At 47.7% G+C, this 21612-nt stretch overlaps 1 protein-coding gene across 1 annotated transcript in view; it reads right to left on the bottom strand.

The window, feature by feature from the left end:
• Positions 1-534: 534 nt before the first annotated feature.
• Positions 535-21612, bottom strand: part of ATP6V0D1 (ATPase H+ transporting V0 subunit d1) — a 34720-nt gene continuing 13642 nt past the window's right edge. The window contains exons 3-8 of the mRNA XM_053987131.1: positions 10907-11085; positions 7920-7999; positions 4006-4083; positions 3267-3443; positions 2428-2505; positions 535-1902 (exon numbers count right to left, since the gene is read on the bottom strand). Coding sequence (XP_053843106.1) covers positions 1741-1902; positions 2428-2505; positions 3267-3443; positions 4006-4083; positions 7920-7999; positions 10907-11085 — 754 coding nt within the window. The 3' untranslated portion in view covers positions 535-1740. The remainder of the gene's footprint in view (positions 1903-2427; positions 2506-3266; positions 3444-4005; positions 4084-7919; positions 8000-10906; positions 11086-21612) is intronic.

The raw sequence follows: 21612 nt of genomic DNA, 5'->3' as shown, positions 1-21612 counted from the left end.
CTGGGTCATGGCTGGCACCGCGCCGAGCACTGTGGCAGGAGCCTTGCATGCAGCAGCAGGTGCCACAGGTACTCCCAGAAAAGGGGTCAGCCTGCCAGGAGGGATTTGTGCCTGCCCCCTGCTCCTCCCCAGCCCTATGCCAAAAGCTTTCTTTTGCTTTGCTCTGAGTTGGTGGCCCTGCTGGGGCAAGGATGGCAGCAGTGACAGTGCCCCATGTGGACAGCCCCATGCACCAGGGACAAACCATGCAGCTCCCTAATCTTATGGATCATTCCCATAAGGCTGCACCCTCTTAGCTCAGCAGCCAGCTGTACCCACAGACCATGCACTGGTCAGCCAGGAGGCTTAGGCTGGAGGGAGTACCCTGGGCCTCATGGGGTGGTACCAGAACCATGCCTGTGGTAGAAACAAGTGTCCCAACTCACACAGGAACCACACCAGGCTCCACTACCACAACTACCAGATTCCCTGTGACTGATGGAGGCTCCACCTGGGGCTGTGGGAGCAGGTGCCCAAGTAAGCAGGAGAGCACAGTGCAGTAGGCAGATATTTATTGGTGTAAAGAGGAGGGGATCACAGGAAAACAAACTGCAGAGGTGACCACAGCACAAGCTGGGACAGAGCCACTCTCCATTGATCCTTCCTCCTAGCAGCATCCAGTGTGTTTCCCTCCAGCAAGGCTTGTCTGCTGCCATTGCACATCTCCCAGAACTCAAGTGCAAGAAGGAGCTAGCCAGGACAGAGCAGCAAAGAGCAGGGCTGCCACACCATGGCCCAGGGCTTGGCTCCCACCCTAGACCACCGATAGGCAGGGCCTAGGACATCCCTGTCCCCACCAGGGTGACTAAGGCTGCTATGGCCCCTGGCCAGCTGTGCCATACAGCTCCATGGCAATGCCAATCCATCCTCTGCAGGGAAGAAGCTTGGATGTCTACCCTGGAGGGATGCAGGAGTCCACCACCATCTGCAGAGCCCAGAGGAGCCCCGCCTCCTGCATGGTTGTGTCAGTAAACAGCAAGCTGTGAGTCTCCACAGCTCTGAGGAAGGAGCTCAGCCAGCTTATGGAGCCCTGTCCTGGGCAGCAGGGAGACTGATGAGACCTGCTTCTGATGAGAGCAGACACAGAGAGGCTGCAAGAGTGCAAACACTGCCAGAGTGGGAGGACTGGGCTCCACAAGCACTCTGGCTCTGCCCTCACATTCCCACAGGCTCCATTCCAGTCCTGGCCAGAGTTGCTTGGTCTCTCCCAGGTCAGGGTTCACTACAAGGGGACGCAGGGATTGCACAGCAGCATGGGCTACACTACAAACCACATTCTAACTACATCTCACAGAAACAACACTGAGTTGGAGACGTGCAGAGCACTGACAGAGGGCCCCTCAGCCATGGCAGACCTAACCCATTCCTCTGCAGCAGGGGGACTCCCTCAGAGGCAGCCCCCCACAGCTCTATGAGCATAAGCACACACAGCAATTAGTACAGGAACACTGTGACTACTGCATACACAACAGGAGGCCCTCCTGCTGCACAGGGCTAAGCCTGGACCACTGGTCCCTCCGGACATCTCATGGCACACACAACTCCAGCTTTTGAATAATTTAACTAGCAACTGTACAGTTTCGTCATTTGATCCAGTTCCACAGATGGGACATCCCTGGAGTCTGGGCAAGGGACAACTCAGGGAGTTAGGGGTCCCTCCGGACTCCAGGGGTGGGAGGGTTGGACAGGAGCAGAGCAGAGTTAGAAGATGGGAATGTAGTTGTCGATCTTGGTCCTGTGTCGCTGGGCGATGCACTCTGCAATCCACACAATGTTGCGGCACTCCTGTTCCTTCAGCTTCACAAAGGCGTAAAAGACTCCAAAGTGGAATTGATTGAGGAAGGCCAGCTTGTTCAGCTTTACCTGGGGAAAGCCCAGAGGAGGACATGTCATTTGTTCACCTCAGATAGGAGGAGTTGGTCAAGGCAAGCATGGAGCTGCTTGGAAGGACCTATGACTTCCCTGCAGGCTGGAAGGCTCTGCACAGGTATCCTGTTCTGCATCTCTGTAGGTCCTTGGGACATATCTAACCTATAGCACATGCCTCAGGACAGACTCTGACATTTGAAGAGGGAAATATTTACAACTCAGGTACCATAAAAGTCCTTATTTTCCATGTAATTACACTCTGGTTTTGCTACTGATGGACCAAATATCCATTAACAGCCCAAACATGCATCCTTACACTGCTAGAATCTGTCTGGGTGAGACAACAGGCCAAGCACTATGCCAGGCCCCCATTCTCATGCAGGAGCAGAGGGCAAGCATGCTTCTCCTTCCCCCAAACCCTGTTCATCCACAGTGTTGCTGACAGGGCATAGACCAGCTTCCTGACACCTGGAGCTTTGCAAATGGCATATGTCATGAAGCATCTTAGGGCTCACTCACCTCATGCTCAAAGAACCTGTCTTCAAGGGTTTTGTCTCCAGGGTTGCTGCCAGCCCCTTCAAACAGCAGCTTGTACTCCTGCAGGAAGGCATTACATGAGAATATACCCTGTACCCAAGCTCAGCAGCACTTGAGGGCCCCCTGTGTCACAGATACTCCAGCCACCCTGTCAAGTTAGAGGACAGAGAAACCAAGAGTCCTGCCCCTTTTCCAAAATATGCACTTCTCAAAGACGTATCATTGCTTTGAGCCACAGGAAAAGGGGCATCAGGTACAGACCCCCCTCCACGTACAGACTGGAGTGTTTGGGCCAGGTCCCTGTGCCCACATACACAGGCTGCTCAGTAGGGGGACACTGAGCTCTCTGACTCCAAACAGGTCCCCAGCCATGCACAAAGTGGCTTGAACACAGACAAATCCAAACACGTCCTCCCAGGTCAGCATCTCACCTTGAACTGAGCCAGAGCTCAAGGCTGGAAGTGGGGCAACACCACTTCTCACTGAAGACACATTTCCATTCCCAAATGAGGCAAGGAGAGTCTGTCACTGCTGCCACATCAGCACCTCAAGGGTTTGGTGGTAAGGGCAGTCCCCACACCCTTAGACAGGGAACACTGTCTCCCAATCACCCCTAAAATGACAGCCATGACTAACAAACCAACGACGTCTCAGACAAGCCAAGTCCTGCTCAAGCAGAGCACAGGACCAACAGCATCAGAGAAGACTGGCACCTCTCTCCCCAAGCTGTCAAGGCACAAATTCCCCCAGATCCCCAAGAAGCTCTAACCCAGAGCAGGTTCTTGTACCAATCCCCATGGCCCTCACCCCAGAACACTCACAGGGTAGTAGTCAGCAACGTTTTTGACTTGCTCGTAGTCATCTGCCCTGGCCAGCTGAGCCAGGCCCTCAGGGTAGAGCTTGCCGCAGTGTGGGAACAGCTTGGCTCGGTCCTCCTTGGACAGCTCAGTACCAAATGAGTTGATGGTGATAATGAAGGCCCTCCGGTCAGCTTCAAACTGTGGGAAAAGAGTGGCTCATGCTGAGATGCAGAGGCTGGCAGATATCAGTGCTGCTCTGCATACAGTCACATCAGAGGGCAGCATGAGGAGGCTGCTGGGATGTGTACAGCTCTCCAGTGCTCAGCTAGGGCAGGCTACAAGTGCAGACTCCCAGTATGCCCAGTACCCGGGGAGCATTCAGGTGAGGAAATCCCCATCCCAGGCACAAGCCAAATCCTGCCCAAGTCAAGGAGTGTCTCTCACCTACTGTTGCTGAGTTCTGCACATCTTATAGCAAGCTTTGGCATGGAGACAGGCTGTGACCCAAACAGCTCTGGTAGCTCTCCTACATGTTATCCACGTGAGAGGATGAAGATGTTGCCACAGAGGCAACAAATGTATCACTACTTGGGGAACAAAAGTCATGCCCAGGCAGTGTTCCCCAGGTCTACCAGTGAGCAGGTCAAGCAGGCATGGGGATGCTGAACACTAACTGGAGAATGCTGAACAAGCTGGGCCTGAGCAGGGAGTGATGACCATCACTGTTATACCATCCAGCTATGGAAGTTTCCAGACCTACCTCCAGGATTGGGCACATGGCATCTGCCGTGGTACCTCCCAGTGTCTTGCAGAACTTGTAGAAAGACTCCAGGTAAGCCTGGAAGAGAGAGGGCAGATGACCATTCTTCTACACAGCTTCATCTACTCCCCCACAGGGCCCTTCAGCAGAGGACAGACAGCAAGCAGACTTTGCTTGCTTGCTCCCAGACGCTCTGTAACACAGCACAGGCACTCTGGCCCCATATGAACTTGCCCACACAAGGACTGTGCTTTCCCCAGGAGCCAGAGACATGAAGGGTTGTGGTTGGGCTTGTTCAAGTGACTGCATGAGCTTACTGTGGGCAAGATCCCCAGGCAGCAAGGTTAAAGCCTATTTTCCTCCTTTGAGTCGCCTAACTCATTTTACTGAAGTCTCACGTGGTTTCCTGACCCTGCTCTGGCCTCCACAAACATGCCAAGCCACACAACCATAGCTGCAAGACCTACACTCAGAAAGTAGCGCTGTGTAAGCAGAGTCAAGAGATGAGACAGGACATCTGTGAAAGAAACCAGCCATTCTAATTCTCTTTTCACACTGCGGCCACTTGGTCTCTATCCCAACTGAAGCACTGCAGAAAACATACAGCCAGGCACAGCTACACTGCCTCCAGGAAATCCTTCGTGGAGATGTTCCATAATCCATCTGGAAGATGACTCTGTCTCCCAGGGGGAGCCTAAGAAGGCTGTGGATGGCTAAAAGTATTGTTCAGCAAAAATGTTCTCAGAAGAAGTGATCAAGTAATAAAACACCTTCCCGAGCAGAGAGCTGCAACCAGAATCACTTCAAAGGGATGGAATAAAAGGATGCTGAGACACCACAAATCTCTGCTTTATCACAACAACTCTAGGACTGAAGATGGACCAAGAATGTACAAGTTGGATACCCTCAGCCTCTGCACTAGGAAAGCACCTGGATTACTGTGTTCTGTAAATATTTGTTTCCACACAGTGCAAGAGGACAATGCTGGGTGAGCATCACTCATCAAAGAAAGCCTCTCCAGCAGTTGCCACTGGTCAGGTGGAAGAGAGCACAGAGAATCAGTCTGTAGAGTTACCACAGGAACAAGGACATGGATAACAGATGCCATTTGAGGCTGACAGGAAAGGGAACGTGGAGAAGAGATTCAGTCACTACCTCTGCCCTTATCAGAGCTCATGCACAAACCTAAGGCTTTAGAAGCAAATACAGGTGAACTCAAATATCCAGCAGTGAATGGGGATCCAATATTACAGACAACACAGAAACAGTCTGTAAACAGCTGCACTGGGTGCCTCTCCAGTGACAGCAACTGACAGAAAAACTTCAATGTCCTGAAGCCCTTACCCCAGGAACAGAGGTGTCTTTGCTTTTAATGATCCTCAATGGGTCTTCCCTTTCATGAACCCACCCCTTCTGCCTCCTGCTAGCCTCATCTGTCCTCAAATCCAGTCTGAAGAGAGGCCTGTGGCCTGTCCATCCACACTGACTTTTCCAACATCACCTGTGGATACCACCCTCCTCTGCCAGGTGAGGAATCAATCCTAGCCCGTTTCTGCAGTTTTCTGTACAGATGTTATACCCAAGCCTCTAAATATGTCTGCCTTAGCATCATCTCGTGTTTTGCTGTTAATAGTCTGAGATGAGTGGAATGAGATAGTGTCCAGGTCAAACACACTTTACAGATGGATGCAGTAGCACAGTGATATTCATACAGTTCTTTTCTACTGTTAGGAACATGTTACCTTGTATAGAGACAATTGCTCAGGTCAATCACTATCCAAGATTCCAGTGAGTAGTAACAAGGAACAAGGAGACCCTCACTATACAAGCAGAGTTAAGGCTCCCTCCTGGCCTCTCCCATACACCACTCCACATTTATCCACACTGATTTGCCTGCTTTATTTTATTGTCCAGTTGCAAAGCTCCTTCAACTGGCTCCTACAAGAAAGTCACCAGCAAAGGCCAACAGTCAGCTGGCTTCATTTCAACAAGAGATGGAACAAAGGGAGTAAGCACTGAAGATAACAAGGCCAGCAATAAAGATAACAATGCCAGCCCACTTCCATTGCAAGACTTGGCTGCTGACTGTACTCTACACTAAGCACTGACCATTTTTAACCTCTGTTCCCCATTTTAGTCATATTTCCATTTGAGAATCTTCACTGCTAACAAGAAGCCTTTGTAATAGCCTTCCTCCTATGAATCCTGCTCAAACCTTCTGTCAACACACTCATAGATTCCTTACAAAAACCTCCAGTATGTCTGGGAGATAGCACTTCCCCTTCCCATGCCAACTCCACACGAACACAGGCATCTGTCCTGGGCCTGTTGTGCTTCTCAGAGCAGCTCTCTGCATATTTCAGACCTGATTTTATTTCCCTCATTTGCATTATATTATACATTTTCCAGTCCCTGGGGAGAGAGGTAGCTTTAAGTAGTCTGTAAGCAGCAATCACCTTTTCCACTCCTTCATCCCTGTGATTTGTTATGGACAAAGCCTCTGTATTCCCCAGGGAATACTGCTCTTTAGCAAGAACCAGTGCCAGCACACACTGAGGCATTACAGGCACCGACATTTCCATTTGTGGGTAGGAAGAGCAGACTACAAAGCAGTATTGAGCCTCAAAAAGGATATGGGAAAGGACATGGCAGCTGGGATCCAAGGGTATACATCCCACCTCCCTCCCAACCAGTTTTCCCTGTGCCCACTCTGCTGCCTGCCTTCCCCCTCCTCCTTCACATTGAGACCGAGGCTGTGCCCTGCAAGGCTGTGGTGTTTATGCACAAAGGTGTCCCTCCCTGTTACAGCAAAGACCAGTACATGCCAGAGGCCACAGGCAGCTGGGCATGACTGCTGACACGCTGCTCCTTTTCCCTCCCTTTGCCTTCTTCCCTTCACGCCTGACCTGCTCTCTGCCTCTCCAAACAGGCCACCGCTTCCTTGGAAAGAAGAGGTCACCCCGACTGCAGGCTGGCCATGACCAGCCAAAACAAGATTGACAGATAAAATCTACATCCCACCTCTGATCCAGAGAGTTGAGATGGAGCGATAGCCACAGCCTGCACATAAACACATGCTTTGACACTGCTAAAACCAGCTAAAACCAGACAGGGCCTGCAGAGGAGATGAAGCTCAGGACAAGGAAATCCTTAGCCCCTTCACATCCCTCTGCCAATACTCCTCCCAGCTTGCACCTTTCACACTACTCTACAAGAATATCTAATCCCAATCACAGCCACAGAAGGCTTGAGCAGACAGTTGGAAGGTCTTTGGAAGCTCAAGACAGGGAGTGAAGCCGATGGGAGTCCTTCAACCAAGTTTAAGTTTAGTCACTGTGAATGCAGTTAACTGCACCTCTGAACCCGTGTGGTAAGGGAGCAGACTTCTCCTGCTTGCCTGGGGCATGAGTAAATTCAAAGACACAACCTGTGCAAAATCTCTTGCACAGACTCTTGAGAAAATCCTCTTTGCCTAGCTCTGGTACACTGACTCAGCAGAGCTCTGTGATCGGATGTCAGGCACCTCCAGGAGTGTTATCTTTATTTTCCAAAGGATGCAAGTAGGTTTTGGCCATGTTTCATTACCATGCCAGGAATAAATAGGGAAGTTTACATCTCCTTCCTTTCTCAGAGTCTCTAGCACTAGGACAAGAGGCAACAGGCAGAAATTGATGCACAGAAGTTCCACCTGAATATGAGGAAGAACTTTTTTACTGTGTGGGTGAGCATGCACTGGAACTGTTTGCCCACAGAGGGTGTGGAGCCTCCTTCACTGGAGATATTCCAGAACCATCTGGACACAATCCTGTGCCATGTGCTCTGGGATAGCCCTGCTTGAGCAGGGAGGTTGAATCAGATGACCCACTGTGGCCCTTTCCAACTGAACCCATGCTGTGATTCTGTGACTCATTTACCTTATACAGCGTGTTTCGAATTATTTCAATATTCATTTCATCCAGGTCCTGTTCAGATATGCAGTCTTGGAAGAAAGCAGCTGAAACAGAGCCAGAGACAGAGTTAGCATTGCCCTAACCAGACCCATGCTCAGCACTTTCCAGACTCCTCAACAATACCAGGCAGAAGCACACCCTGTGTTGAGCTTATCCTTCCTAGGCCTGGCTCTTATCTTCAGCAGCCAAATTGTCATGACTCAAAACCTCAGGCTCCACCATGGTTCCTTAGGCCATAATAATTTTTGGGGTTCTCATATGAAAATCTTTCTCCGCCCCTTAGTCCTATGGTTTTGTTAACAGCCTATTCCCAGCAGAAATTCTCAGCTCTAGCGCCCAGTACCAGTGATAGAGAAGCCTGTACTTAAATATAAGCAGTTCCCAAACTGTTCCCAGATGCAGGCACTTGGAGGTGACAAGGCAGCTTTGAACTGCCTGCTACAGCATTGCAGGAGTGCTTAAGCACCTGTGAGACAGCAGCTAGTGAAACACAAGGAGCTGATGCTTCTTCCTCCTTCTACAATATCTTAGTGGGGATTAAGAAGGTATGATGATGCCATAGCTCGTATAGCCCATGACACTGGTCATGACTGGAGTCAGGAGCTGTTTCTCCTGGTCAAGTCTATCAGTCTCATTTTTCACTTCTTCCAGGGGCTTTTATTTCTCTAGCTGAAAGTTAGTAACAGGAGACAGAATAAATCAGTAGGACTTGGTAAGATGCTCGGCCCTATATACTTTGCCAGAGTATCCCTGGGAGGGAGTTGGAGAAGTTGTTGCCACATAACACAGATTTCAGATCAAACAGGTGCTACAAGCTGCAGATATAGATGAGTCTTGTACATCTACAGTGTAAATGCAAACGAGTAGTACAATAAAACCCACTGACAGGACTTCCTGACTTCAACTCTCACTCAGTAACCAACTTTGCTGAATTTGCTGCAAAGAGAAATCTGATCTGTCTCAGCTTACACAGTGCAGCTGTGGGTAACAGACACCACAGCCATGCTGAGAACTGACCAGTGCTCTGCTCTGTGCAACAAACCAGCTGCAATGCAGGCTCACACCTCTGGCCTGCACCACTTTTTATAGCATGAGCTGCCTGGAAGGACGGCAGTCACAGTGCGGGTCTGGAGGATCCTGAACAGAGGTTAACCTCTTGCAGAAGTTTCTTTGCAGCACCAGAGCACAATGCCACGTGTCCAGGGGAACGCTGCTCCTGATGGTTGGCAAAAATGCAAAGAGAGTGTGCCAGGACTGGTTTTTACTGCAGGATGTGCTGGCCAGCCTGGATAGCTAAGCAGTGGCTACTTCAGAGTAGCTGAGGAATGAGTACACAGCTATTTCAGTTCTTGGCCCTCCAATATCCCAAATTAGGCTTACAGCCCTGTTAACCTATGAAAGCCATTTGGGGTTAGGCATTCCCACCAAGCCACGTAGCTACTCAAGTCCTTTTAGGAGATAGAGCTGCTGTTTCTTTGTGTGTGGTCACTGGAAAGAGTGCAAGTTAAACAACTGAAGCCTGCAAGCCTGCTTGTTTAGGCAATACAGCTACTCCCCATGTTCCCCTGCTGAAGAAATGCCACACTGGTTGGTACACAGCCCCAAGGGCATGGCCAGGGCAAAGGTCTGGAGAAGCTAGCCCAGGCAGGGCTGAAGCAAGCAAAACCAACTCATGTACAAGTACATGAAAGCAAGAGGCAAAGACCCTCAATTGCCAGCCATGTTGTCCAGAAGCACCTCAACACTGACACAGGGCATTTTCACTCCATATTCTGTTGGAAGCTTTAAGGAATCAGAGATAATATCTCTGAAATACTCTGTTCTATCTTCTTGCCAAAATGGGAAGGTTCCCACTTGTGAGGAGGATTTTCTTCCCACACATCATCCCTACAGTGGGCTCAACTCAACTGCATGCAGAGCCTCAGTTCTCCTGCTCTGCTTGTTGTCCTGCCTTGCAACCCAGATCTCCTGAGGCAGGTTCTCCCTTCTTTACTGGCCACAAGTCATTTTTCCATGACAACTACTTCATTTGCCCCATTATTACATAGAGCATTTACAAAAGCACTTTCAGCTCCAAAGCCAACTATTTCTATCAAAGACAGTATGATGACTTAGAGTGTTTTCTTCTTTCTAGCAACCCCAAAAGAATGACTAATCACTGACTCAGGCATATGTCATTACGTTTTTGCCCACAGATGCTAAACTAGAAAGTCACCTGTGACTACCTCCCCTACTACTGCAAAGACTTCCATATTTTCTCCAGAATCACTTCCTACACCTTTTATCTTTAAAGAAAGATCTGTCTGACTAGCTCTTCATAAGACACTTGGTTTTAGCATTATGTGCCTCCTGAACAAGCCTGCAGCCCTGAGACAATATACTTCAGTCTAGGATGCTGCTATACAATGAGTTATAAAAGGCTTTTGGAGATTTCTTTGTTTTCCTGTGGTTGTTTGGTTTTTGTTTACAAAAAGGGCTTTTATTTAACTAGTGCTAATTTTACTAGTCTCAGAACAAGACTGGGCATGTGCAGATCTCTGTAATTATCTATAAAAACTTAATACAAGAAATTACCCAATGGTCCAACTAAAAGTGCTAGAAATCAAGTGATTTGTTCCAGCAGAAGACTCAATAGCCTTTCACTAAGGAGAAGGCCTGGCTCACAAAAACCAAACCGTCCAGCACTTTGCCCTACCACTGTGATGGCCTGGAGACTGATTGAAGGGTACAGAGAGGTAGCTGGTCCTCCAGAGGAAAAGATGGCATAGGACAGACATAAACCTGAACTCAAGCCCAGCCACCACAGGCAGTACTACAGCCACAACTGTGCATTACCCACCGCTTTGTCTTCCTGGAGCACAACTTAGGCTTAGCTGGAGATAGACTGGGGGAGAAAGGGACATCTGTTCCACCACAGACAGCTGAAAGGTATTTTGAACAGCTCCACTCACCCAGGGGAGTGTCCACCAAGATTGCATTGTAGAGCTCTGCAGGTGTCTGAGCAATGTTCACAGCTTCCATCTGCTCGAAACTTCCCAGAGGATGGCATTTGGGCACCAGTTCGGAGATGGAGCGCTGGTGCAGAGTCCCAGTGATCAGCAGAATGACGTTGTCGATCATGTAGCTGTACCTGGAGGAATGAAAGAGGAAGACTGAAACAATACACACAATACGAAACCCAGCAACAGGCACACATCATCTCCTCGTGAACATCTCCAGAAAGATGCATGCTTCCCACAAAAAAGTACTCAGGCACCCCCTTAGCATCTGTTTATCATGCCAGGCTAGGAAAAGGCAATCAGGCATAATTCCCAGGCTGTGATTTATACCACAGCTGAACCACACCATCTGGGTACCACCTACCACTGAAGACCATTAGACTGGAACTGACTTCTGGAGGCCTCTGGCCCCATACCCTGCTCCAAGCATGACCAGCTCTAACTGCTCAGGCAAAAAGACTTTGAATTACTTGCAAGGATGTGTATCTCACAACCTCCCTGGGGCTCTGCTTCAGCATCCAACCACACTTGCAATGAAAAGGCTTTTCCTAACGTTCCCCCATGGTCATTTGTCTACTGTCTCTCATTCTAACCCCACACACCTCCAAGAGGAGCCTGGCTCCAGTTTCAGTGCCAGCAACACTGCTCCATCTTGCCAAGTGAAAGGAGGAAGGGTCACATTTCTGCCGCCTCACTCCATTCCAAAAACAACAGGACTGGCAGCTTTGGCACAACCTTCACTCACACCCTCAAGAAACTACACATAAGGTTTTTCACACCTCTACACCAAAAGCTACAAACTTCTTCGTATTAGCCCAAGTTATGACGCCCCAAACCAAGTTCTCCACTTATGTTATTCAGGATTAGGAGATTCAGTCCTTGGCACTGCAGCAATGGGACATTCAATCTGGAATCACAGTACCTGGCATAAGTTCCACCAACACAAGCCCTTTGTGGCCCTCCTCTCCAATATGTCCATTTTTCTCCTGCACTGAGGAGCTCAGAACTGGGCACAGGATGCCAGGTGAGGCTTCCCCTGAGCAGAGGAGAAAGAACACCTCCCAGTACTCCCAGTCCAGCCAGAGAAAAGAGACACAGCTGGCCCGAAGACTGGGTACATACAAAAGGCTGGTAGCCTTCTCCAAGTAGAAGGGTCCAAGCAAGGGACTGAGGTATCACATAAATACCAAGTGTCCCAGCAAGAACAGCAGTGATACTCTAGGCATCTTCACCACCAGCTAAGCCACAAGTCAACCAAGCTGAGAACCTGTAAAACATCAAGTGAGATGAGGGTTTTTTTTATTCAGCAGAAGTTGCCTTTGCAGATATCCCTCAGTAGCACAGGGAAGAGGCACGATGCTTAAGAGCAGGATATGTGGCATTTTACACTCCTTTGATTGCACTCCTAGAATTCTAAAAAGTTAGATGATGGAAAAGACCTGAAGAAGCTCCTTGGCAGGAGATACTTCAAAACAAATGAGATCAGTCTGAACTAGAATGGCAGAAGGAGTTATGCACATCTGGAGTTGAAGCTTTGCTGAGAGTCAGGCTTCACACAGGCACTGGAGTACTGAAGAAAGGGAACTTAATGCCAGCATCCTGGGACTGAGGTGAAGACAGGCATGGCAAGGCTCTGGTGATATTTACCAGACACACACTGGGATGCTGCTGGTCTTTGTATTTCCAAGCTAAAAAGGAGCACAGTGCAGACCTGCTTCCCTTTAACCACATCAAAGGCAGGTAAGCAGAGCCAGTTAAAGGCAGATTTTGCGAGTTTTTATTAGATGGGCTTATTGCCTCTCAAATATGCTCAAAGGGCACGTCCATGAAAACATCAAATCCACACCTTAGTTCCTCAAACAGGTGCTGCTTTTTTCTGTCCACACTGCAAGGCACCTCCTGGCCCTATGATTTTTGCAGAGCACCCTTCTGTTTTCACAGCCTACTTTTCCTGGTTCAATCTAGAACCAGGGCAATCAGCACAAGCTTCACATACTAGGAAACCTCCTTTTGCCCTTTAATCTGCAAGGTCATTATCTTCCCTCCTGTTTGTGCAGCTCTCACCATGGAGATGACTGCAATCTCCAGGACAGCAAGAAGGGCCTGTTTATGAGAACTGAGGTAAGTCCCTTGCAGTAAGCAGCTGGTTCCTGGTAAATAAAAGCATCTGCACCCTAACACAGATGCTTCTTCATGAGGTGCATCAGAACAAGGACACAGAAGATCATTTCCCAGCTCCACCATCTGCCCTCAACATGCAAGTTTCCTTAGTGCAACCCAGTAGCTTTAAGGAAAGACCATAGGCACTTCTCTCAACAAAGCAAGGCAACAATATACAACCAGACCAAATTTGTTATTTTAACTCAGCCTACAGTGAAGGAATAGGTAAGGAAATAACAGTCATGTATGCCAGCACACCTCCTTCCTATCCCCAGTTTACTACAGATACCACTCTCCACAAGATATTGCAAGGAGCCTGGCCAATGTCAACTGCACAAAAAAGGAACTGAGGAGAAGTGTCTGGAGCCCTACTGCTCTCAGGTCTTCAGAGCAGCTTACTGGAGTCCCACCAAGCTCTTTCATGCCTTCCCAGTCTAGCTCAGCACAAAAGCCACAGCCAGGTTTCAGGAGAGCTGCCAAAATCTGACTCTCTTCACACATGGAAGCTCCTGCTTTCAGAGTGATGGTCTCAGGAAAAGACAATCCAGCTGGCTTCCAGTGCCAGAGAGCAAAGCATGGTCCTCCTTGTTTAATTTATACCCCTTGACTGTTTCCTCATCCTTCAGGGAGGTCTGGGAAATGCACGGTCTATAGCCCAAATGCCAAGGAAGCACCAACTGTTTTAAAGATTACTTCACCTCCTTAAATCTTGCTGTCAAAGGATTCATCCCTGCAGGAAGAGTTAATATATGTGAGACAGAAGGGGAATTCTCATTCAAATTTCCCTCCTGACAGCATTTCAAACCTTCACAATAACAAGGCAAATACAGCAGGACAAAGGTCTTCTTGTACCTGTTACAGCCATGCAGACACCAGCAGCACTACCTAATCCTTCACAATAGTTCCATTTACTTCAAACAAGGCCAGACCATCCTCATTCACATTCAGTCCCTACTTCATTCCAATAAAATCAGTCACAGCTTAGCCACTCATGGCTACAGGACAAGTCTTCCAGTGCCAGGGCAGCTGGAAAAGCCTCTTCTCATATGTGGAAGGGGCAAAATCACATTGCTGTGTCAGGTTTCAACAAGGACCCATCTGCCTCCATCAGCAAAGCTGTCCCAAGACCATGGCAGAGGTCCTGGCTATGCTGGCATTTCCCCCCAGGCCCAAAAAAATAGATTAAGTACAGCAGCAGCAGTGTTTCTAAGAACCTCCAATTACTTGTGTAATAGAGCAACTTTTGTTGTCATCTTCTTCCTCATCTCCTATAAAGCTCTGACCAGCTTCAAATGTTTCAGCTTTCATGGTTAATGCCTGCTCAGACTCCTCCAAGAGCATTTTAACCTTCACTAGCTCTCAGTGCAGCTAATAAGAGGACCACATTCTGGGACACATAAGAAAATAGAAGTAGTTTGTCACTTGCAACACCATGAAGCCTTACTTCAGCCCACTTGGATGGCCTCTTCATAGCAAAACTCTCTTGCACACAAATGTGTTTTACACTCCTGCTTTGAGCTGCTTTCTGCTCACCCGGGGACATGGGCACAAAACCAGACAGAGTCTGACATGCACAGTTACACCAGGCATAACTCTTCCTGTCACCCACTGAACAGAGGTGTTGTACATTCACAGAAATACAATTTTAGTCAATACTGAGAAGCATCAGTAACATCTCACAGGAGAGTATAATTTCTTATCAAGGGACCAAAAAGAGTCAGCAAACATAGAAATACCCTCAGCATCATCCACAACAGGGCAGAGACAATGTTTTACAGCTTCCTGAAGTCTGAGTCAACTGGAGCCACTATCTTTGCTCCTCCAGCAACTTCCACTGCAGAACAATACGCATTAGGTGACACTCAGATAACAAGAACAAAGTCAGGCTAGGATATGACTAAAGAAGCCGAAAGAGGGGCATTGGTGGGGGAAACCTTCCTTTCAGCAGCAGTAGGCCAGAGTTCATTCTCACTGCTGGTTTTGGGAGGTATGGTCTCAGGCAGACACAGCAGAGAGCCCTCACAGAGAAGAGGGGAGAGCCAGCCCCCAGAAGCTAAATCCTGACATTGTCACCCATGGGTAGCTATGGAGCAGAATCAAGCAGGAGTAGAGCACAAGTGCAAAAGCCATGCACAAGTACTTTGACAACGTATGTTTCCTCCTGCTGGCATTACTTAAGTACAGACACTGATAAGTGAGATATGCAAGAAAGACTGCAGTGCCTAATGAATATTTGGAAAGGCTGTTTTAGCAGGGGAGCATGTAAAATGCATGAACATTCATCACATGGGGCATTTACAATTTGGCCTCAAGGCACTCAGGCACAGCCCTGCAAGGCAGTGACCCCAAAACAGTTACAGCTTCTCCCTCCTCCACTTACTAATCTAATCTAATCATAAAGAGTCATTGTCCTACAGCAGGTAGGTTGGTCTTTTATTGCTTTCTGTTCCAGGATACTAAAAAAACCGTTAACAATACTGCAAATAGTCACAAAGCATGACTAATGATGGAATATTGCATGACCTGAGATTCTCAGGGATCCTCCAAAAGTAGAGCCAAAACTGTAGCTCAAACAGCTGCTCTGCAAGGGATCATGAGGACATCCCTCCATGTCACAGCCAACAGACAGCAGTGGGCCAATGCAGAGGTGCATAGCAGGGGTTTTGTCGGGATGGGTTAAGATATTGCCTTGCTCAGGCAGCTTTAATGCTTTCCAAAACCAGCATTAGACATTAACTCCGACTACTGTGAGCAAGGCCAAAGCTCCTATGTGACTGCATTGGGCAGTTACTCAGATTACTATAGAAGCATGAATTTATTTTGGGATGAAAAAGGGAAATTTCCAGTGGGATCAGAGCAGTGCTCTGAACTCGGCATGAATTCTAGAGACAGCTTTAAAAGATAATGAAGTTGTTTTGACGATAGTCACTTTAGAATCTAATGATTCCCTCTTGCAGCTCATTCAGCTCACATACCCAGGGGGTGTTGGGAGAAGAAACTTAGGGAAAAAGTTTCAGGCTGGTTGTACTGCTGCTTCCTTGGGTTTGTGCATAAATACACAGATCCATCTATATCCCACTGGATACTGTGCTGGTACACAGAACCACTTGTCACACCTCTCTCAAGCTCCAAATGTTAAGCAGCCACGGGGGAAAGCAACACACAGACTTCAAAGCCCAAAAGAGCAGTGGCTGACACTAAGAATAGTGCCAACAGCTGAGATGTTTGTATCTGCAGGGTCGGCTTAAGATCATTAGTAAATAACTGCACAGATGTCCTGATCTGGAAAGGAGAGGAATGTTGCACATCAGGAAGATCTCAGTGCCTCACTGAGACTTGTTTGAGTAATAGACAATGGATGTGAACAGAGTCAAATCCTTTAATCAGTTTTTCAGCTCATATTAGAACAGGTCAGATCAGCAGCAGTTCTACCTCTCATCTGCAGCTGAAGCTCAGACAGTGGGAACAGCAAGAGCAGATGCAGTGGTGATGATCTCTGCTCAAAGTGTCCTTGCTGGTCCCTTCCTATCTTTGCACATTCTCCTTCCTAGAGTCACATCAATACAAACCATACCTAAGTGCTACATTCATGAACCTGCCAAAGAGAAAGCTGAGAATTTCATGGCTGCCACCACAAACCAAGGGCACTCAGCCAGGAAGTGGGTGCCCTGCTAAACTTAGATCAACAAGACCATTTGAGAGGAAAGAGTTATAACTTCACAGTACTACAGAGGCTGTGGCAGCCTTTCAAAACCAAGTATCCAGGAATGTTCTCAGCATTAATCTATATTTAGCTGTATCTCCACATGATTTTTACCATCCTCTAGTCTAGGTCTCTTGGGATACTGACCTCAGTTTTCCACTGGTATCATCTGTTAACTTACATGCAGTGATACATTGTTAGCTGCATTAAAGACTAACGAGGAAAAAAAAAACTACAAGAAGTACTTTTTATTTTAAGGCTTTATTCATTTGACTCAGTGTTCCTGATCTGTAAAAACCCCAGGGAATGTTTTGAGCACTTTGCAGCCTGGTGTAAGAATCTTTGGTTACCTAAACTTGATGCCTCAAAGTTTGAGAAGCACAAGGCTGATATGCAAAGCTGAGCCCTGGCACTCTGTGCCACGTTGAACAGACTTGAGCCCTAGTAAAATTTTAAATATTGACCAAAAACATGTAATCATGCTGCTTTCACAGGGACCAGATGCAGAAGTCAAACTTGCATGAAGTTCTTTTATCTTACTGGTAAAGAACAAACCCCAAAACATTTAATGGATATAAAATAAGAGGAAAGGCTGCACTGTTCACATTATGCCCCCAACTGTCTCTAGTAGCTAAGAAACCTGAATGAGTTTGGAGGCCTAAAAGCTTTTACCTGCTTCTCACTGAATGTGTGGTCTGGACCCAGCCAATGTGCAGAACATCTCTGTGCATACAAACTTGCTGCCAGCAGAAGACAAGAAAATTCATCATCCCTCTTGACATGCAGTAAACCAAAGGAGGTAGACACAAGATTTAGCTCAGCCTCTAAATATTGTGGTACTTATTCAAAGCTCTACACAAGTGTTTGCTAGACTTCAAACTAGCTGACAGAATGGACCTGGGAGGGCACTAGGACCCAAGATGCTCCCAGGAAGCCTTCAGAAACAGTGCCCTTGTCCTCCAGACCTTCTCTGGGCTGAACTTGCCTGTCTAGAGTATTGAGTAAGGTAAATCAATGGAAAGGTAAAAGGAAAACAAAAGCTGCTAAGGTCAAAGCATGAAAGATCATGGGAAATGGTTCCAGTCGAGGAGTGAAGCATGTTACGTGTAAACAGAATTGCTTAGTGAGTGCACACCCAGCTGAAGGCACCGCACATGGGTTTTCTTCTGGAAAAGCTGCAGTCATACAAATTGATTTGAGCAGCATTGATAACCTCCTAATACATACTCCCTACCCTTCTTGTTTTATGCCTCTAACATTCTGTTCAGCCTGTTGAGGAAAAGACTGCAAGAAGGAGCATGGGGAAAGTACAAGGACTGTTCCTGCCAACTGCAGACTCACCAGAGTAATTCAGCTTTAAACAAAGCCCAAGAAGATACAGAAGTCCACACACTGCCTGTGGATGACACTGCATGAGCTTGGACAGGGAAGATATCCAGGGGCAATAAATTCTCACCTAATCACCCAGAGCCTGCATGCTAGAGCCCTTTCTCAGACTCTGTAGAGTTTCACTGAAGACTTCCCTTAGTGACACACAGGCTGACATCTGGAGCTCATCACTCACTTTTTGCTGCATCTTTACTGCCACCAGTAGCATTTTGTTAGCTTTTCTGATCACTACCACAGCTCACTGTTTGCCAGGCACTGCGTTAACATGCTGTTAAGAACAGTGCTGCCCTGTAGCAGAACAGTTAGGCTGTTCCCATTTAAATCCACTGGCCAAATGAAATGTTTTTCAGGCATCAGGGAAAAAAAAGCAGCCTTTTAATCTAATATACAGTGAAACACACCTTTCAAAGATTCCCTTTCTAATGAGGGCACCCGCAGTCACACCATGACTCCCACGGTCACCACCATGCAACCCAGTCCATCACCACAGACATTGGTTCTGGGAAACCAGTACGAGATCAGCATCCTTTGGGAACACAGGTGAGCAGATGCAGCTCTGATGCCACCATCCAGAGAACACAAGTCTCTGATCATTTCCAGACCATTAGCTAAATGCCCTCTAATTTTGAATATTGCATAATCCCTCCAAGAACTTGGCTTATCAGTTCAACTTTGCACTCCCTGCAAACACGGAAGCTGTTTGTCAGAAACCCGTGCTGCTTTGCCAAAACAATCTCTGCAGAAAAGGCTCTTAAGCCTTTTATTGCAGAATCCACAGCCACTATGGTAATTTCTGCTTCCTAACCCCACTGCCACCAAGGAACCTGACTGAAACAGTACAGTGTAATTTTAAATGCAGCACCATTAGGAAAGATCCTTTGGATTGCTGGACTTGTCACAATGAACTATACCTAATGTAAAGCATTTGGAGGGTTTTTTTCTTCTGCAGGAAAGGATTTCAAAAGGATGCAGTCATATTTTGTAACCTCTGCAGTTATGCCAGGATGCACACTCCAGTACCTTTAGAATGAAGACAGGCAACTTCCTACTCCAGAGAAGAAGATTAGTGCTCTTCAGCTTAAGAAGCAATTGAAAAATTTGGCTCCAGAAAAACCATTGCTGCAAAATTAAAATTGAATTCAAAGTTGTGCAGCAGAAACTATATCTATCCAGTGCAGGGGAGAGGCAGAGCAGGACTGGGTCAGGGAGAAGGTAACAGAGGGAAGTGTCAGTTAAGAAAAGGCACAAGGGGAAAAGGTACATGCAGCCTCATCAAAAACACATCTTGTGACCACAAAAACATACTGAAAGCCAAGTTCCCAGCTGCATCCTCGGGGCAAAAAAAGAACCTGGTTCCCAGCCCTTGCAAGCTGGTAAAATAAAGATAAAAGATGACCTAGTCTGTCCTCTGATGACAGGCTTGATCATAGATTTGGAAGATGTATTTAGACCCAGCTTGCTCCTAGCCCTCACTCCCATGGCACACTCCATGTCCACAGCTGCCAGCAGCTCTCCCACTGAAGACAAGACCAAACCCTTCTCTGCCCATCAGTTTGCTGTGAGGGTTCAAGGGGCCCAACAGCTGCCAGGGCCTTGACACTGGTCTGCTGCAAAGCCAGGCTTCCCAGAGCAGGGAAGAGACTGTGCCGAAGAAACGGGGAGGGAAAAAAAAAAAACTAAAACAAACCCCAAACAAAAAACCCACACACAACAAAAACAAAAAAAAAACAACCCAAAAAATCCACTAAACCTTTTTATCTGCCACTGGAAAAATACTAAAGCTGACAATCTGATCAGGCTACAGCAGGCTGGAGTCGGGATTCTTTATCATAATGTTGCTCCTATCTAAACCATATACAGGAACACTGGAAGGAAGGAGAGACAGGCCATGGCAGCACGTCAGGCTAACACAAAGAACAAAGCCTGTACAGAAACGCAAGGCAGCACATCACTAAGAAGAACCTAAAACCCACTTCCATCCCACAAGTCAATATGTGCTTGTTGAATTCAGGAAGTGGCTTTTGCTGTTTCAAGAACACTTAATACCTGTTTGTTGCTGCCCTACAGAACATCACTGCATTCCCTCAGCCAAACAGTCCATTGTTTGTGTTGGAGCAGAGATGTTAACAGACAATTTGTGCCTATCACTCAGATCCTACTATGGTTGGCTGAAAGACATGGGGAAGCACCATCAGACTTCCAGCAAGGAGCTGCGTGGCAAGATGCAGAGCTAGCAGGTGTGTTATGGAGACTGCAGCAGGCTCAGCAAGTCGAGCTTTCTACTTGCAGTGGCAGAGGCTGCCAGCTACAGCCACCACTTGAAAAAACAAATTGAGGAAGTTGGCTGATTTCCCTTATTTTGGTACTAAGAACACAACACTTGCCACAGAAGAGTTCCTGGAGAGAACCAGAGCCAGGAAAGAGTCAGTGTGGTGCCAGGAGAGGAGCACAACAGGACAAAAAAAAAAAAAAAATCAGTGTCAGCAAGTGACCTGGAGAACAAAGACCTTACTTTGGGGTTGCTGCCTAGCCGCGTTCTGGGGTCAGTTTTGTTCTCGTGCTTTTAAACACTGTCCTTTCTCCTATGCTCAGGATAGAGATTAACTCCTGTCCACCTCCCCAGGTGACCATCCTCACCCACGCTCGCTGCGCACCTGGAGACAGGAAGCACGGGGCTGGAGTGCCACCTTCCGGCAAGCAACCGGCAGCGCGGCCTCCCCTCCCTGGAGCCGGGCATGGAACACGCACCCTCTGCTCCAGAGCCCCTGCACTGCCCCTATTGCTGCTTCTCCTCTCCTTGGCCTCACTTCTTGCAGGCGCTGCTTCAAAGAGGTAAGTGAAATGACGTGGTATCATTCCACCTGGGACAAACAGCATGGCTCCTGGCAGGTTGGTGCTGGGGCCAGAGGAGACAAGGACTACAGCTGCTCCTGCAATCAGACATTTCCCCAGATGTCAGCAATGTGTCCTGGGTCAGATCAGAGCATCCTCAAAAAACAAGCACAACAGTCACCCGATGATCCACTCAAAACCACCTCAAAGGTTCAGCAGGACATTCAGGAAGGAGAAAGCTTGACTGTTTTTTAAGTGCTTGATCCACATCCTGGCATCAGCCATGCACAGCGTGGCCACTATCAATGAGTGTTAATAGGCCCCAAAGTGCCCATCTTACATGAGGTTATCCAGGAGTCCTAAGAAGGCCAAAAAGATAAGTACATACAAAGACATTCAAGCAGCAATAAATTTCAAAGCTGAACTGAACACACTACAAAACATTTCCTTCCAATTTGAGCCAGACACACCTCCTACAATCCCACTCAATGTTAAAAATCTCTGTTTACAACTCAAAAGAGGTCTCAGTGAACTCAAGCTTTCCTCCTGCAGAAGCCAGCCCTGCTCAAACTTT

Source organism: Vidua macroura, chromosome 11 (genome assembly GCF_024509145.1).
Source record: "Vidua macroura isolate BioBank_ID:100142 chromosome 11, ASM2450914v1, whole genome shotgun sequence".
NCBI lineage: Eukaryota > Metazoa > Chordata > Aves > Passeriformes > Viduidae > Vidua > Vidua macroura.
This window is presented reverse-complemented; position numbering and strand designations above follow the sequence as displayed.